Source organism: Emys orbicularis, chromosome 4, assembly GCF_028017835.1.
Source record: "Emys orbicularis isolate rEmyOrb1 chromosome 4, rEmyOrb1.hap1, whole genome shotgun sequence".
Lineage (NCBI taxonomy): Eukaryota > Metazoa > Chordata > Testudines > Emydidae > Emys > Emys orbicularis.
Window position 1 is genome coordinate 126,134,353 of NC_088686.1, and position 18,623 is coordinate 126,152,975.

Here is an 18,623-nt window from a genome sequence, read left to right on the forward strand (position 1 = left end):
GACAAGCATGGTGGGGAGGTAGCATACAGTGATTTGCTAAGGTAGGGTGACTAAGGAGCATGAGGGGGGAGCAGGGAACATGCGTACAGTGGTTAGTTATTGGAGGGCCACTTGTAGCCTTAAGTCTCCACTCCTGGAGGCTCCAGACCCTCAATCCTTCCCCTCCCCCCATGGCTGAACAGACATCAGAGCTGAGCTCGTGCCCAGGAGATTGGGGTCCGTGACCTACAGCCCTTCCCGGAGCTGGTGGGCTTGGTTGCGGGAGTCAACTGGAGGATCTCACTGAGTCAGGGAGGAGTCTGCAGAGAGGGTGGGGGATCCCTCCAGGGATGGGACAGGTCAGCTGAGGGAGGGGAACTAGAGGATCAGGACAGGGCAGCTGGGGGGGGGGGAGCTGGAGGAGCCCCAGAGGGAGCAGAACAGATGCCATACTGATGCAATCCCATGTCTCACACACATAGGCAGGTGTGGCTCCTACCAGAGACGACACCAGGGGCCCCCAGCTCCCTCCTGGGGGGAAAGGGGAAGCTGTGAGGAAAAAACACAACACTGGGATACAGAGGAGCCATGTAATGCAAGCACCAGTGCCCCGGCTGGTGGGGACACACCGGGGAGGGGGAGGCCGGGGGCTCCTCCAGAACCAGATCTGAGCCCAGCAGGCCCTAGGGGGAATGGGGGGGACAGGACAGAGGCAGCGGGGTGGCCCCCTCCCTGGGGCTCCCTGGGTGCTATTTGAAGTGAGAGAGGAAGTGGGTGACAGGATAGTGGGGCGAGTCGATGCCCAGCACCTGGCAGACACCCAGCACCTTGAGGCAGGCCTCGCAGCGGCTGGGGCTGGCACAGGCCACGTTGCAGTAGGGCTCTTCGTATTCACGGGCAACAAGCTCATCCTCCAGCAGGTTGAGGCGGATGATGCCGCGCTCATGCAGGGCCTGCAACGTCTCCACACTGGCTGTGGACTTGAGGGCCTTAAGGTGCTGTGACACCACGCACATGACACCCACCAGGTGGGTGCGGGGCTGGGCATGGGCGGGCAGCAGCGGGGGCACCCCGCAGGCCACCATGACCGAGGCGAGCATGATGTCCACCCCGTAGATCTCCTGGATCCAGTCGCGCAGGTAGAAGCCGCCCATGCGGGGGTTGATCTCGATGAGCTTGGGCCCAGACGCCGTCAACTTGAGCTCCACGTTGAAGACGCCGTTGGTCAGGCCGCAGCCCAAGCAGCACTGGTAGGCGGCGCGCACGAGCTGGGCCTCGCGGTCGGGCGCCAGGCAGGTGGGCATGCTGGCCGCCGTCTCAGTGAAGTGGGGCACGCGGGTGGGCCCGTTGTCGGAGACGAAGGCGGCCAGCATGCGCCCATCATAGATCACAATGTCCACGTCGTGCTCAGTGCCGGAGACATACTCCATCAGCAGCATGGCGTTGCCCCAGCCCAGCCCGATGCCTGGGTGATCCGTATCCTCCCGCAAGTCCCGTGAGATCTTCTCGAAGTGCAGGTGGCACTGCTGCACGTCCTCCACCAGCTTGACCCCCACGGCGCCTGCCCCGTACTCTAGCTTCATGACGCCGGGGAAGGAGAGATGACGAGCAGCCCGCTCCACGTCAGCGTGGCTCTCCAGGTGGCAGCAGGGAACGGCATAGAGCGCCTCTGAGGCCCAGCCAAGCGGGGCTTCCTTGCGCCGGCGCAGCAGGTGTTGGTGGGTGCGGCTCTTCTGCTTGGCCACCCGCATGGCGGCCACCGGGCTGCAGCGCAGGCCCAGCTGCTCACACACCAGGGCCGTCAGCACCATGCAGTCGTCCCAGTAGGAGAGGCAGCCATCCAGGTGCAGGCCCCGCTCCTGAACCAGCCCCACCAGCCGCTGGGCGTGCTCCTCGTCCCGCTTGTGCTCCGTGGTGTCATAGTGGATGAAGGTCTGCACCAGCTGCGAGGCAAAGTGGTTGGGGTCCGACTCCACCAGGTGAATCTGGAGCAGGTGTGTGGGGGGGAGCACAGAGAAGGGGGGCGGGGGGAGAGATGCAGAGAAGTGGGAGAGAGACCAAACGGGTCACTAAGGATTGGGGCGGGACAGGCTCCATGCCCCCTCCCCCAGGCACCACAGAAATGGGACTGTCCTTGGGGATGGATCCACACCCCATGTTGGGATGCAAATAGGGTGTTCCACTCATATCCAGAACCCCGGCGTGGGGGAGATGGAATGGTCCACGTGTGTCCAGACCCCATTGGGGGCAGGAGATGGAGGAAAGGTCCAAGCATTTCTAAGAAGGGAGATGGGATGGGTCCATGTGTGCCCATGCCCCTGAGCGGTATGGGAAGGAGATGGAAAGGTCCATGTGCATCCAGGGAGGGAGATGGAATAGTTTACTCACACCCATGGCCCCATGAAGTGGGGAGGAGAAACAGAACGGTCCATTCACATCCTGGCCCCATGGGGCGGGAAGGGGGAAGAAATGGTCTACTCACACCCACGTTCCATATGGTAGAGGGGAGGAAATGGAACAGTCCACTCCTGCCCAGGCCCCATTCAGTGGGTGAGGGGAGAAGATGGAATGGTCCACTCACACCCAGGATGGATGGGGGGATATGGAATGGCCCACTTGTGTCATGGAGAGGATGGAATGATCCACTCGTGCCCAGGAAGGGTAGGATAGACTGGGAATGGTCCACTTGTGCCCAGGCCCCATGGGGTAGGGGGGAGGAGATGGTGTGTTCACGGGCCTCATGTGCCCACCCCCATGGGGCATTCCTGGGCCACAAGGCAAAAGGTGATGAGACGTTCCGTTCAGGTTGGGGGGGGGAGGGGAGTGCATCTGCACATTCAACACTTTTCACGAACAAGCCCAGCGTGGTTGCTTCCAGTTCTGTGCAGGGGCTTTGGGACGGGACCAGCCACCAGAGGGGCGGGGCCAGCACTGACACAGATGGGCACCCCAACCTGCCTGGGCTGGTTGCCACCTTGGGCACAGAGGACCAAATCCCAGCCTGGAACCAACCTGGAGCTGCTGTCAAGAAAGTAGGGCTGGGGAAGTACACAGGAGTGCCCATAGCCTAGGAAACTGCACTCAGCATCAGTGGCAGGGATACGGGGCTGTGCCATGGAATTCCTTTCTCACTCCTCTGAGCAGCGTCAATTTGCTTGGGATTTGTGTGTTCCTGAGAGAGCCGTGAGTTGGCCTCATGAGATCTTTAACTCCAGGAGCTAACAATGTCAAGGCTGGGGGGTGTTAACTCCGGAGCCTAATGATCATGGTGTGGAAAATGTAACTCCCCTCCCATGAAGTGTCCACTCTGGAGCCCAAAGACAGCAGCACTATTAATTATTCCACTGCTGATCAATTTTCCAGGAACGTCCTGCCATTCCAGGGCTGTGGGCAGAATTGCCCACCTTTTCCCCCCCTCCACTGGGGCTGGAGATGGGCCAGACTACTTGCTCCTACTTGCACAGTGATGTGACACTGGGCTGGGATACAGACCATTCCATTACACAGATTGCAGCAACCATCAAAGACTGTATTTGCCTCAATTCAGTGTCTGGGATGGGACCTGGTTCTCCTCTGTCTGGGGTCAAGCACTCGTCTCCCCTCCCCCCACACCACTCCCGCCCCATCCCTAGTATTCCTTCCCCGGCTGACGTTCAGGCCCACCTCCCCACGTGCCCAGACGGCCTCAAAGCAGAGGCACGAGAGGGCACAATGAAGGGAAGGGAGAGCGAGAGCTGCAGGCTACATGAATGGTCCCAGTGATTTAGAACGGAGAGGTTCCTGGGGGGAGGAGATGAGACACTGGGGGCCCAGTGACCTGGGGCTGTGGGCCAGACTGGCAATGGATCTGATGGTGGGTGGACAGCCAGGGGTCAGAGTTAAGGTGATTTTCTCATCCAGAGATCTTATGGGGCTCCCTGATGTGCCCCTTGATGCATTACCACCCCCTCAGCAAAGAGAGGTCTGAGCTGTAGCCCTAGGGGATAGAGCTGGAGTAGCCACCTGCACAAAAGTAACCATGCTTAACACTGGCTTATGTCCCTTCCAGGGCCTGCTCAGCTCCCAGGACTTGATGCTGCACACAATGGGCATGGGAAGCTCAGCACTCCAGAGATCCTGCCCCCAATCACTCCCCACATTACCCTAGTGCCAGACCTCCAGCACCCACCCTGACAAGTGTCAGCACGGACGGGACGATAATCCCCGGCTCACCCTCGGAGAAGCACTTTCCCATCCACTTGTGACCTGGGCTGTGCTGCAGCAGCCCCATGGCAGAGGCTGAGGTGCAGTTTTTCTCCAGCTGGGATGCAGGGGAGAGCCCCTTTGTTGCTGGGATGTGGGGAAGACTCAGCGGAGTCCCCCTATGGCTGGGATGTCAGAGGGGGCTGGCTGGGATGCAGGGGAGGCAGTGAGGAGCACTCCCATCGCTGGGATGCTGGGGGCTGGCTAGGATGTGGGGGAGGGGCAGAGAGGACTCCCCCCTGCAGCTGGGGTGTGGAGGGTGCATCCCCACCCTCCTCCATTGGCTCTGTCTTCCCTGATGCAGGCCATGCCATGTTGGGTTGGACCCATGGCTACGGAGAGCCATCTCCCTCGGCCCCGCTCCATGGTTGAGGGCGGGGGCTGCGCTGGGCAGCGTGAGGCCCGGTTTCCGCATCTTACTTTTAGCCCATAGGCCCTGGCTGCCTCCCAGACGAACTTTTTGCTGACTCCTCCGGCCCCGATCACCAACACGTGCTTGCCCTCCATGAGGTGACACTGTGTACGCCGCAACATCGTCTCCACCAGAGGACGTGAGGACTCGCCTGCCGGCACCCCCACCGCCTGACCCATGGACTCGAAGAGCGCGCAGGTCTCCAGGCACAGCTGAGAATTCATCTCCAGAGCCATCAGCTGCAGCACCTGCTCCGACGAGGTCAGGAGGAAATCCACGCCTGCAATGGGGAACGGCCAAGTCAAGGGAACAGCCAGGATGGGTGTGCAATAGCAGTCAGGCCCAACTGGAGAGCACAACATGAATTCAGAGACCCTGACCAGAGACCCCCACAGGCAGGAGGTGCTGGATCAAGCAAATTCATAGATTCCAAGGTCAAAAGGGATCCCTGTGATCATCTAGTCTGACCTCCGGTACAGCACCGGCCACAGAGCTTCCCTGAGCTAATTCCTGTTAGAATGAGAGTGGATCTTTCAGAGAAACATCCAATCTTGATTTAAAAATTGCCAGTGATGGAGCATCCACCACAGCCCTGGTTAGGGTGCCTTCTGGCCTTAAACTCTATGAAAATAAAGGGGGTAGAGAAGACTGGCCAGGGAACCTCTCCTTTCCCCCTCTCTCATTATACAGGGACAGATCGATGAACCTGAAAGGTGGCAAATTCAGAACTGATCCAAGGAAAAACTCATTCTCAATTGCCCTGTGGGACTCATTGCCACAAGGTCTCAGTGTATCCAAAAGCTTAGCAGGATTTTTAGAAAGAGGCCTGGACATTTGCCCGGCTGAGGAGACCATCCAGAATTATGTTAAAAGGAAAATTTTATAGTCTAACTCAGGGGTCGGCAACCTATGGCACACGTGCCAAAGATGGCACGCGAGCCGATTTTTAATGGCATGCTGCTGCCTGCCCGAGGACACGCAGCCAGTAAGGGGCAGAGCCCGCGCCGCCCAGAGAGGAGCCGCCTCAGCGGCCCGCCTGTGGGCTCCTGCGTCCCCTCACCCAGCGAGGAGCCCTGCCCGGAGGCGGGGAGGGGCCCGCTCACCTGAGCTGACTTGGTATAGCTGGCCATGGTGGATTGGCAGCGCGCCGGAGGAGCGGGTTCGCTGCCGGACCCAGTCCCGACTCCCAGCGGCAGTAAGCGGGGTCGGTGGAGGCGGGAGAGGCCGGCGGCGGCAGCAGCACCGGCTGCTGAGCGTCCCCGGGAGCAGGCGCCCGGCCGTGGCCATGGATCAGTACTTGCTGGGAGGAGCGGAAAGCCACGCGGCCCGGCGGCGCTGAGCGCACAGCAGGTGTGGGCGAGCAGGAATCGGTGGTGGCCAGAGAGCCCTGGGGCGAGGAGCTCGCATACCGCGGGGTCATGCGCCGCCTGGAGCGGCTCCTCCAGACACAGCCAGAGGGGACTCTCTCGCCGGGGGGCGCTAGTTGCGCTCGTGCGGTGCGCTGCGAGGCGCTGAGTGGGTGAGCCAGCTGGGGGCCACAGGAGTGGGGGGAGCCCTCTGCCCTGACCCCCCACACACACACACCCAGCCCTCTGCCCTGAGCCCTGACCCCACACACACACACCCAGCCCTCTGCCCTGAGCCCCGCAGCCCCGCACGCCCCCCAGGCCCGTGCCCTGAGCCCTGTGCCCTGCACACATCCCAGGCCCCTGCCCTGAGTCCTGTACCCCCCTCACACACACCCAGCCCTCTGCTTGACTCCTTCACCCCCCCCCACGACCCCAGCCCTGACTCTGGTACCCCCACACATACCCAACCCCTCCCGCCCTGACACCTGCACCCCCTCACATGCCCCCAGCCCCCTGCCCTGACTTTTGCACCACCCCCCACATCCCCACCCCCACCCTGAGCACCAAACGGGAGCTCCTGCACCCCCCCCCCGACATTCCCACCGGCACCCCTCGCACCAAATGGGAGCTGCCCAGGTAAGTGCCCCACACCCAAATCTCCTGCCCCAACCCTGAGCCCCCTCCCTCATTCTAGCTCCTGGCCAGACCCTTCATCCCCAGCCCTGTGCTCAGTGCACTCCCACCCTCAGCTCAGTGCAGAGAGAGGAAGAGAATGGCCCAGAACCAGGGAGAAGGTAGGTACCCACTGTATGTGGGCAGGGCCGGGACCCCAGACTGGCAGCGGGCTGAGCGGGTCCGGCAGCCGGCATCCCGGCTGGCAGGAGTCAGCGGATGGAACTCCGAGCAGCAGTGGGCTATGGGGTCCCGGCCACTGGCCCCGCACAGCCCGCTGCCGGTCTGGGGTTCTGGCTGCTGGACCCTTGCCAGCTGGGGTCCTGGCCGCAGGCCCTGCTCAGCCCGCTGCCGGCCTAGGTGAACAGAACCCCAGACCAGCAGCGGGCTGAGCGGGCCGGCGGCGTAAGATTAACATTTTAATTTAATTTTAAATGAAGCTTCTTAAACATTTTGAAAACCTTGTTTATTTTACAATACAACAGTAGTTTAGTTATATAATATATAGACTTATAGAGAGAGACCTTCTAAAAAACATTAAAATGTATTACCGGCACGCGAAACCTTAAATCAGAGTGAATAAATGAAGACTCGGCACACCACTTCTGAAAGGTTGCCGACCCCTGGTCTAACTCCTTAGACAGTTTCACAGGGGTGGGTTATTCCAGAACACCCCCTAGGACAGCCATTCTCAACCTTTTTCTTTCTGAGGCCCCCCTCCCAATGCTATAAAAACTCCACGGCCCAGCTGTGCCACAACAATTGTTTTTCTGTATATAAAAGCCAGGGCCGGCGTTAGGGGGTAGCAAGCAAGGCAATTGCCTGGGGCCCCACACCACAGAGGGCACTGTGAAGCTAAGTTGCTCAGGCTTTGGCTTCAGCCCTGGGTGGTGGGGCTTGGTGCCCCAGGCTGCAGTCCTATGCAGCAGGACTTCAGCTTTCTGCCCTGGGCCCTAACAAGTCTAACGCTGGTCGTGCTTGGCAAACCCCCTGAAATCTGCTCACAGCCCCCTAGTTGAGAACCACTGCCCTGGGAGGCTCCTTCTCCGGCTGCTTCATGGCAAGGTGCATGGGTATTGTCAGAGACGGGATACCAGGCTAGATGGGCCCCTGCTCTGGACATGCACGTGTGGCTACAGGCCTTTCTGAAGGTCCCAACTGGTCAGTGAATCCCTGCCCGTGAAGGTGCCATCCTCCCCTGGTCCTGCCTTTAACAGACCATGGGCCAAAGAACTAGGGCCCGGTCCCTACCCCGGCCAGGCTCTTCGTGCTGGGGCAGTCGAGGGTAACTTTGGCCTGCAAGGGGGAGGGTCTCTGCTGGGGCTGAGGCAACACAGCTAGCTTTGCCCTACACCGCCCATTGCTCTGGATCCTCCCTGGCCGGATGAATAATGATCGAGTCCCTGTGAATCTGTGACTTCCCCTAAATAGTTAATGGCAATGATTGACAGGGCAGCTCACCAATCACATCAGTCTGGGCCCGTCGGCCGCCCCGCTGCTCCACCGACAGCCCCGCCTCCATCTCCAGGAAGGCCGTCATGGCGGCCTCAGCCTTGTGCTTGACCTGGGCATGGATGGCAGCGAGCTGGGCCTCATCTGTCACCCCCTGCTGCCGCAGGCCGCTCTCCAGGCTCTGGGGCACCATGGCCTGGTGCTTCAGGGGCTTATCAGCCCGTCCCACGCCGCACACCACCTGGGGGGGACAAAACCCGACACCATGAAAACCTCGCACCTCCCCCCCGCCACCACACGCAGTGGGAGCTGACTGTGAGGTCATCCAGTGAACAAGCTTGGTGCTAACCAATCAGATCCTTCGCTTGCCTCACTGTTCCAAGAGCCCTGATTGGCTGAGGCTCTTTCCTCCTGCTCAGGAAATGGAATGTACCATGTGCAAGGGTGGGTGGAAGGGGAACATGAGACAAAATAAACCCAGACCAAAGCCAGTGGCACACTCTGCAGACAGGAGGACAAAGGTGAACTTATGACCTTTGACCCCCACCTGGCCTGGGTTCAAAGGTCGCAAGTGACAATGATGATAAGGTTTTTCATTTTGAGATTTTTGCCCATCATATTAAATACATTGTTTTTTGGACCAAGTTAGTCATGAAAGGATCCATATAACTTTACCCATTGCCCTGAGCCAGCCAGTCGCTCACCTGGGCAAGATGGGAGCCAGCACCCCCTAATGAGGAAAGGCCCCATGCCCCATTCCCTGCCCTCTGAGCCAGGCATTCCCCCCACCCTTGGACCAGATTGGAGATGGTGCTCCCTAGAGCTGAAAAATATCATATCCCATTCCTCGCCCTTCCCAGCTAGCCAGTCCCACCCTCTTTGGCCTGGATTAGAGCCGGCACCCCCTAGAGGGGAAAGGCCCCATACTACATTTGCTTACACCCAGGGCTGCTGCTGTGTTTGTCTTTGGTCAGGGCATGAGTGATCACCGGCTTCTCACTGTATCAACCATTGCCCTATTCTGAGGCTAAGTGGGGGCGTGGGACCCAGCCAGCTGCATTGGCAGGGCGGGGTGAGGGGCACGTATTCACAGCTGCCCCATTACCTGGCTCAGCAGAGGCTGGTCACCCCAGGATCTGCAGACGACAGTGCAGATCCGGATCGCCAGGTCAGGCCTCGGAGATGTGCTGCCTGGGAGAGGCGAGGTGAGAAGGAAGGGTCAGAGGGGCAGGAAAGGAAAGAGGGAGAGAGGGGAGAGAAAGACAGATAGATAGGGAAATGGGGGACAGAGAGAGAGAGAGAGATGGAGAAAGAAATGTGGGGATGGAGAGAGGGGAGAAAAAAAGAGATGGGGTGTAGAAAACAAAGGGAAGGTATGGAGGGGACAGAAGAGAAAAATGAAGGGCGGAGGAATGGAGGGGGATGGAAGGAGATGGAAAGAAGCAGCAAGGGGGGCAGAGAAAGAAATGGCATCGGGATTCATGCAAATCAGCTGCACAGAGTGGTGCCCTCCGTCCTGAGGGATTCTGGGATTCCAGTAGGGCCACGACCCACTGACTGTATGGCAGCTGTCCCCTACTGCCCCCAGGGGATTCTGGGATTCCAATATGACAGCGGCTCCCCCTGCCCCGGGGCAATATGGCAGTGGCAGCCACCCCAGGGGATTGTGGGATTCCCAATATGGCACACGCCCCTTCCCTCCTCATGTCCCAAGCTAACCCAACTGCACCCTGGTTTTTCCCAGATCTTGCCCCATGGCACCATCTCCAAAGGCTGGGCCAGGGTGGGGATGGGGGTGGACTCAGTGCATCGTGACGGTTGCAGTGACAGCCTCTCTGGCCAGGGGAGTCCCTTACTTCGGGAGGTGCTGTTGGGGGATTCGGGCTGGGTGAGGCGGGCGGTGGGGATGAAGGCTTCCAGCAGGGCGCTCTCCTCCTCCTCCAGGGTCTCCAGCAGTGCCAGCACGGCTTGGAGCATGGCAGCCTGCTCCACCTTGGCATGGAAGGTCACAGCATGGGCCCCACTCCAGCACCAGCCCGATGGCTTCACCACCACCTGCAGGGGGTGACAGTGCACTGCTCAGTGGGGCAAACCAGGTACAGCCAGTGCCCCCAGCACTAAGCTCCCCCATCCCTACCTATAGGGCTTCCCTCTCTCCCTTCCCCATGGATCTCCCCCTCTTACAGTGCCCCCTTCCTCAGCTGAAGGGCCCCCCATAGATCTCCCTTTCTGGCTGTGGGTCCCACCTCCCCACAGGCTCACCTGACTGTAGGGGTTCCCCCGACTCCTGACTGTATGCTCCACCCCCAACAGACTCACCTGCATGTAGGGCCCTGCCCCCTTCCCTCGCCCCCAGCAGACTCATAGAATCATAGAATCATAGAATCATAGAATATCAGGGTTGGAAGGGACCTCAGGAGGTCATCTAGTCCAACCCCCTGCTCAAAGCAGGACCAATTCCCAACTAAATCATCCCAGCCAGGGCTTTGTGAAGCCGGGCCTTAAAAACCTCCAAGGAAGGAGACTCCACCACCTCCCTAGGTAACACGTTCCAGTGCTTCACCACCCTCCTAGTGAAATAGTGTTTCCTAATATCCAACCTAGACCTCCCCCACTGCAACTTGAGACCATTGCTCCTTGTTCTGTCATCTGCCACCACTGAGAACAGCCGAGTTCCATCCTCTTTGGAACCCCCTTTCAGGTAGTTGTAGGCTGCTATCAAATCCCCCCTCATTCTTCTCTTCTGGAGACTAAACAATCCCAGTTCCCTCAGCCTCTCCTCATAAGTCATGCGCTCCAGACCCCTAATCATTTTTGTTGCCCTCCGCTGGACTCTTTCCAATTTTTCCACATCCTTCTTGTAGTGTGGGGCCCAAAACTGGACACAGTACTCCAGATGAGGCCTCACCAATGTCGAATAAAGGGGAATGATCACGTCCCTCGATCTGCTGGCAATGCCCCTACTTATACAGCCCAAAATGCCGTTAGCCTTCTTGGCAACAAGAGCACACTGTTGACTCATATCCAGCTTCTCGTCCACTGTGACCCCTAGGTCCTTTTCTGCAGAACTGCTACCTAGCCATTCGGTCCCTAGTCTGTAGCTGTGCATGGGATTCTTCCGTCCTAAGTGCAGGACTCTGCACTTGTCCTTGTTGAACCTCATCAGGTTTCTTTTGGCCCAATCCTCTAATTTGTCTAGGTCCCTCTGTATCCGATCCCTACCCTCTAGTGTATCTACCATGCCTCCTAGTTTAGTGTCATCGGCAAACTTGCTGAGAGTGCAGTCCACTCCATCCTCCAGATCATTAATAAAAATATTAAACAAAACCGGCCCCAGGACCGACCCTTGGGGCACTCCGCTTGAAACCGGCTGCCAACTAGACATGGAGCCATTGATCACTACCCGTTGAGCCCGACGATCTAGCCAGCTTTCTATCCACCTTACAGTCCATTCATCCAGCCTATACTTCTTTAACTTGGTGGCAAGAATACTGTGGGAGACCGTATCATAAGCTTTGCTAAAGTCAAGGAATAACACATCCACTGCTTTCCCCTCACCCACAGAGCCAGTTATCTCATCATAGAAGGCAATTAGGTTAGTCAGGCACGACTTCCCCTTGGTGAATCCATGCTGACTGTTCCTGATCACTTTCCTCTCCTCTAAGTGTTTCATAATTGATTCCTTGAGGACCTGCTCCATGATTTTTCCAGGGACTGAGGTGAGGCTGACTGGCCTGTAGTTCCCCGGATCCTCCTTCTTCCCTTTTTTAAAGATGGGCACTACATTAGCCTTTTTCCAGTCATCCGGGACCTCCCCCGATCGCCATGAGTTTTCAAAAATAATGGCTAATGGCTCTGCAATCTCATCCGCCAACTCCTTTAGCACCCTCGGATGCAGCGCATCCGGCCCCATGGACTTGTGCACGTCCAGTTTTTCTAAATAGTCCCGAACCACTTCTTTCTCCACAGAGGGCTGGTCACCTTCTCCCCATATTGTGCTGCCCAGTGCAGCAGTCTGGGAGCTGACCTTGTTTGTGAAGACAGAGGCAAAAAAATCATTGAGTACATTAGCTTTTTCCACATCCTCAGTCACTAGGTTGCCTCCCTCATTCAGTAAGGGTCCCACACTTTCCTTGACTTTCTTCTTGTTGCTAACATACCTGAAGAAACCCTTCTTGTTACTCTTAACATCTCTTGCTAGCTGCAACTCCAAGTGTGATTTGGCCTTCCTGATTTCACTCCTGCGTGCCTGAGCAATATTTTTATACTCCTCCCTGGTCATTTGTCCAATCTTCCACTTCTTGTAAGCTTCTTTTTTGCGTTTAAGATCAGCAAGCATTTCACTGTTTAGCCAAGCTGGTCACCTGCCATATTTACTATTCTTTCTACACATCGGGATGGTTTGTTCCTGCAACCGCAATAAGGATTCTTTAAAATACAGCCAGCTCTCCTGGACTCCTTTGCCCTTCATGTTATTCTCCCAGGGGATCCTGCCCATCTGTTCCCTGAGGGAGTCAAAGTCTGCTTTTCTGAAGTCCAGGGTCCGTATTCTGCTGCTCTCCTTCCTTCCTTGTGACTCACCTGACTGCAGCCCCATCCCAACCCGGCAGACTTACTTGGCTGCAGGGCCCTGCCCCCCTCCCCACCCCGCCCACCCCGGCAGGCTCACCTGGCTGTAGGGCTCCATGGCGCTGCCCTGCAGGAAGGCCTTGATCTCCTCCTGGATGAGGTTCTCCTGGCCCTCCTTGCCGCTGAGCTCCACCATGCGGACGGAGCGCTCAGTGGTGACGTCCCGCAGTGGGCGCAGCCGCTTGAAGGTGAAGGCCAGCGTGAGCGGTACCCCCACCTGGGCCCGCTGGTCCAGCAGCTGGCGCGTCAGCAGCTTGTCCTCCAGCAGGTGGGCCAGCTCCCCCGAACCTCCCGTGGGGCAATCCAGGTTGCGCGCCAGCTCCCCCGCTGACTGCCCGTGCTCCTTGCATGGCCCGAAGGAGCCCATGAAGTAAGTGACACGGCGCGGGGGCGAGAACTCGTCCAGGCACGTGCGCCCACCCAGCTCGAAGGAGACAGCCTTGGAGACCAGCAAGGACAACTCGCCAGGGTGCTGCTCAGAGGGCACCTTGGCCAGCCAGCTGGGCGACAGGCACAGTAGCATGTTACCTGGGGGAGGGCGGGGGGGAGAGGAGATGTGGAGAGATGGGGAAGGAAAAGGTGATACAGAGAAATGTGGAAGGGAGAGGTCCGGGGTGAAGGAGGGGGGAGAGCAAGGAGGAGGGGGCAGAGAGGAGGACAGTCTGTTACCATTACATCACCAGCAGCCAATCAGAAAGCCAGAGAGCTGCTATTTATACAGCAATTAACTGACTTTCCTCTACTGGGATTTCCTCTCCTCTCCCTACACCTCACAAGGTAGGAAGTGCCGGCCTGTTTTGTACTTGGGAGCTCAGTAGGGGGTGCTCTCCCCATGCACTCACTGCTGCCCCAATGCTCCAGCACCCCAGCATAGTATTATGGGGCACTATGCTGCAGGAAGCAGGGCAAGGTGCTCAATAGGGGGCGCTCTGCCTTTGCAGTCTATGCCCCAGTGCAGAACTAGGGGGCGTTATACTGTAGAGTAACATCTCCTCTGCCAGTTCCACCGCCTCCAGTCACCCCCACTTCTTCAGCCTCTCAACACACAAGAGGGAAGAATGAAAGAAATCTTGCTAGGTTTGAATAAGCTTCTGATCGATATTCAAGCTTTTGGCTGCTTATCTAACCGAGCCCCAGACAGTCTGAATTTCACTCATCGCTGTCAATACAGTTACAATTAGAGACAGGCTCAAGTCGAACAGTTTGTATCCAGAACCAGATCCAAGTTCAAACCTCCTCAAGGTTTAGGATGGGAAGCCATACTTGTTCTAGCTCAGCCCATTGCAGATACACGCACAGCTCACAACGGACAGTTCTGGACCTGTATCAAAACTTCCCCAACGTTTTGGCCCATTTTTAGAGTCAAACCCTGAGAAGTGCTGTGGAAACTGCAAGCACTCTGCACCCCTCAGTATCTGTCCCCTCACTAAATCATCATCAGATATACTTGGAAAATTCAGTTCCACTAAAAATTTCCAAATAATCTGACTGATACCCCACATTTGGCAGAGTCTTCTGCTAAATCTGGGGCAGATCTTCATGCAGATGCACATGCACATAAACATTTGCATGCATAAATCAAGCAGCTAGACATCCAAAGCTCCTTAGGTTTTGCTCTCGCCAGTCATGGGTTTTTGCACTGGCAAATGGCAGCACCTGCAAATTTTGAAGATTCACATGTGGAATAGTCACCAGCTCAGGAATAATCCAGAGAGGCCTGGCTCATATGCTATCAAGGGCTTCAGAAATGTTGGAACACCAATAAGGAGAAGTTGTTGGGTTCTTATTACCAAATAGGGAACCAGGCCCAGCTCTGAGCTTTGCTATACAGACAAAACAGGTGGTTGTCCAGAGCAGCAAAATGTTTCTGGCTGTTTGTTTCTGACTGGGGGGCTGTAGGGAGCAGCCATTTTCCAGTTTGACTTGAGTAGCGAAAACCCTATTTCAAGCCGACAGTGATCATAACCTGGCCAATGGAGCCAAAGGAAAAGAGTAAAGGGGTTTCTTCTGGCTTTTTAATTCAACTGCTGGGCAAGGCAAGAAATCTCTCTGTGCTTCTACTGTTCCTGCTAACTGTCGGCTCAGTCCGTGCCAGGCCTGGAGCTGAAAGACACTCTGCCAACTTGGCACCATACCACCATTCTCCAGACTGCCCGTCACTTCTGCACTGACCTACAGGGCAAGTGCCAAACCTCGAACCCCTCAAATGAGTGACCAGCATGCCCACTTCCTCTTGTTCCCATAGCTCTGCTGGGCCTGCTGGCTACCTCCCAGGGACGCCCACTGCTCAGCCCTCCCAGGTTCCCTCTTTGGGGAGGGGAACATACAGCCAGTCAGTTATGTTCCTCACTTTGATTACAATAGTGATGGCATCATTAGGCCTATATATGAACCAGAGTTCTTCCATGTTTAAACTCTGTTCTTCCATATTTAACTCTAAGCGGCCTCAAAAGCCAAGGACAGGAATTGGAATGTGTAAATAGTCAGTTACCTATTACGACCTTGCTTATAACCAGGTCCTAAGCAATAATGATGAGGTTTGCATGTTTCTAGCTGGAGGAAACATGCAAACATAGTAAACTAGAGTAAATAAGACCCAATGATTGTTTAGAGGAATGTTACTAACAAGCTAGATTTATAGCCCTAGAATGACTTAACGGCTTAAATGTATGAACATGCCTTCGGTAGAGAAGGGAGGGGGAGTGTGGGGGGAGTGATACAGAGGGAGAGAAGGGGGGGCTTGATTGTAAAGTATAAGAAGAGAGAAGCTGCTTTGTTCTGTGTGCTCGATTTGAGATTTGCCTGTCTCCTTGCACCACTTTGAGATCTCAAATAAACCTTTGATTGTTTCTCCACCCCGGTGTGTTTATTGGCGCGAAGCACGCCGGGCAACGAACCCCTGTTGCTTTGCCTCGGGCACCTCTGTGCCAGCAACAGTCTTGGCGTCCCTGGGTGGGCTCGAGGCTGAAATTTAGCCTTGCCCGGACCCCTCTTGGAGGCCGACGGACTACGGCGACGACCGACGCCCAGAGCTCACCGGTGACTTCATCGGGGGCCTCGGCGGAGACGTGGTTTGCTCGACCCCGGAGGGCACAACGGTGCAACGCGCTTGAGTAGTGGAGAAGCAGCTGCGGGCGACGGTGGGGAACCGGTCCTGTGGATAAGGTAGGAGCAGTCCAGTGGGGACTTTATCTGTCTTGACCTGGGGACGCCCAGTGTCTACCTGTTTTGACTTGGGGACGCCCAGAGTCTCCCTAATATGGGGCAGGGGCAGAGTACTGCAGGCAGGGCAAGGTGTACACCCTTAGAATGCATTCTGGTGAACTGGAAAGTGTTTGGATCGGATCCGTTGATTAAAAGTAAACTGAAAAGATTCTGTACAGTAGACTGGCCTCAATATCAGCTAGAGGACCAGGAAAGGTGGCCACCGGAGGGATCACTTAATTATAATACGATCCTTCAATTGCTTTTGTTTTGTCAGCGAACGGGTAAATGGAATGAACATATGTATGTACAGTTGTTTATGTTGTTAAGAAATAGGTCAGATCTTTTGCAAAGGTGTAATTTGACTCCCACAGGTTCGGTAGTAACTACTGTTAGTCCCCAGAACCCTCCCCCGGTTGTAATGGCAGAGTCGGTGTCCCCTTCGGCTCCAACACCCCCACCATATAAAGACAGGGTGCCTCAGGTCCCAGAGATTGCCCCCTCGGTGGGATTCTATCCATTGATTACTGAGACTCGGATAGCCCGTCATGGAGCAGATAATCGCCTAGCCACTACAATGCAGGTTTATACCCAGTGGACCTGGCAGCTTTTAAGACACAGGCAGGGGAATTCTCTACGAATCCAAGCAAGTTTATCTCGGTTTTTGAAGGGTGTCTGGCTAGTCATAAGCCTGACTGGGATGACTGTAATGTCCTTATGCGGACCCTGCTGTCTGAGGTGGAGCGAAATCAGGTTGTGTCTAAGGCATGGGAGGAGGCACAGCGTAGACATGAGGCAGATGCAGCAAACGTCCCTGTTGCTGCAGCTCAGGTCCCTACAGCAGACCCCCAATGGAATCCCAATGTGCCGGCGGATTTTACCCTTCTCACTGTATACAAGGAGCTCCTATTACATGGTCTCCGACACTCAGCTGTCCGACATAACAATTGGGCTAAGCCATATGAGCTAGTACAGGAGCCAAAAGAGAGTCCGGTTGCTTTTCTGCAGCATATTCGGGATACCATTAGGCAAACTACTAATGCAAACCCCGATGATCAGGCTACTGAGGCAATTATAAAGGGTATCTTTACCAGCCGTGCTGCCCCTGATATTAAAAGGAAACTGCAGAAAAAGGAGGATTTGATGGGCATGACAATGGCACAAATTCTGGAAACTGCAAACAGGGCTTACAGCCTTAGGGAAGGAGAAAAGGAAAAGAGGCAAGTGAAAATGATGGTTGCAGCAGTACAGGCTGGTGGCAGGGGAAGATTTCAGGAAGGTGGAAGGGGCCGGGGAATGAGAGGACGTGGGCGTGGGCGCCCTGGCTTACAAGAAAGGCGTCTGGGTCGCAATCAGTGTGCCATATGCCGAAAGGAGGGACATTGGAAAAATGAGTGCCCCGAAAGGGAAGGTACCCCTATGATGGCAGCGGAGGATCAGGAATAGGGGTGTCAGGGGAGACGGACTATCCTGCCCCCGGAACCCCGAGTAAAAATGCGGGTGGGAGATTCAGACATAGACTTTTTAATAGACTCTGGAGCTGCACGAACTGCTGTAAACCAACCCCTTCAGCTGCCTGTGGCAGATTCCCTCACTGTGGTGGGAGCCACAGGGAAAGGAACTAAGTGCCCAGTATATGCCCCAGCGGAATGTGCTTTGGGAAACAGAACTCTATCTCACAAACTGGTTTACTTCCCCGATTGTCCAACGCCTCTATTGGGACGGGATCTGCTTTGTCGCTTAGGTGCTACCCTGCATTTCACTCAAGATGAAATAAGCCTCACCTTACCCCCAGAGAATGCCTGGATAATGACACTTGCAATTGAGCCCTCAGCTATGCAAGCCCCAGAGTGGAGTCAGTGGGAGAAGCGGGTTTTTCCTCTGGTATGGGCATCAGGGATCCCAGGAAAAGCAGCCCATCATACTCCTATTACTGTTCAGCTCTTGCCAGGAAAAGGTCCAGTGCGAATCAAGCAGTATCCAATCAAAAAGGAAGCCAGAGAGGGACTGCAGGAAACTATAGACCAATTCCTAAAGTGCGGGGTACTTCGAGAATGCCAGTCAGCTTGGAACACTCCTATCTTGCCTGTACAAAAGCCCAATGGTACATACCGGCTGGTCCAGGACCTGAGGGCAGTTAATGAGCGGGTTAAGACTCTATACCCCCTTGTTCCAAATCCGTATACATTGTTGGCCTCTATAGGGGGGCAGTACACCCATTTTTCAGTCCTGGATTTAAAGGATGCCTTCTTCACGATTCCGGTTGACCCCCAGTCTCAGGAGATTTTCTCCTTTGAGTGGGAGGACAGAAGGAGGGTTAGAAAGCAGTTTTGCTGGACAGTGCTGGCCCAGGGATTTAAAAATTCCCCCATCCTTTTCAGCCAGGCCCTGGCTAGAGACTTGGAGGAGTGGGACAACGAGGACAAAGTCCTCCTCCTGCAATATGTGGATGACTTGTTAATTGCTGCTGTGAGTCTAACCTCTTGCCTTAAAGCCACTGTGAGTCTCCTGAACTTTGTTGGACTCCGAGGATATCGAGTAGCACAGAGTAAGGCTCAGATTGCTCTCCCAGTGGATGGAATCTGATAACGGAACACACTTCACATCCCAAGTCGTTCAGAAGATATCAGATGCCCTACAGATCCCCTGGAAGCTTCACACGCCATGGCGACCGCAGGCCAGTG

At 55.9% G+C, this 18,623-nt stretch overlaps 1 protein-coding gene across 1 annotated transcript in view; it reads right to left on the reverse strand.

The window, feature by feature from the left end:
• Window positions 1-726: 726 nt before the first annotated feature.
• LOC135878118 (carnosine synthase 1-like) overlaps window positions 727-18,623 on the reverse strand; it is a 29,594-nt gene continuing 11,697 nt past the window's right edge. The window contains exons 4-9 of the mRNA XM_065403691.1: window positions 12,776-13,263; window positions 9,963-10,161; window positions 9,212-9,297; window positions 8,116-8,347; window positions 4,642-4,913; window positions 727-1,964 (exon numbers count right to left, since the gene is read on the reverse strand). Coding sequence (XP_065259763.1) covers window positions 729-1,964; window positions 4,642-4,913; window positions 8,116-8,347; window positions 9,212-9,297; window positions 9,963-10,161; window positions 12,776-13,263 — 2,513 coding nt within the window. The 3' untranslated portion in view covers window positions 727-728. The remainder of the gene's footprint in view (window positions 1,965-4,641; window positions 4,914-8,115; window positions 8,348-9,211; window positions 9,298-9,962; window positions 10,162-12,775; window positions 13,264-18,623) is intronic.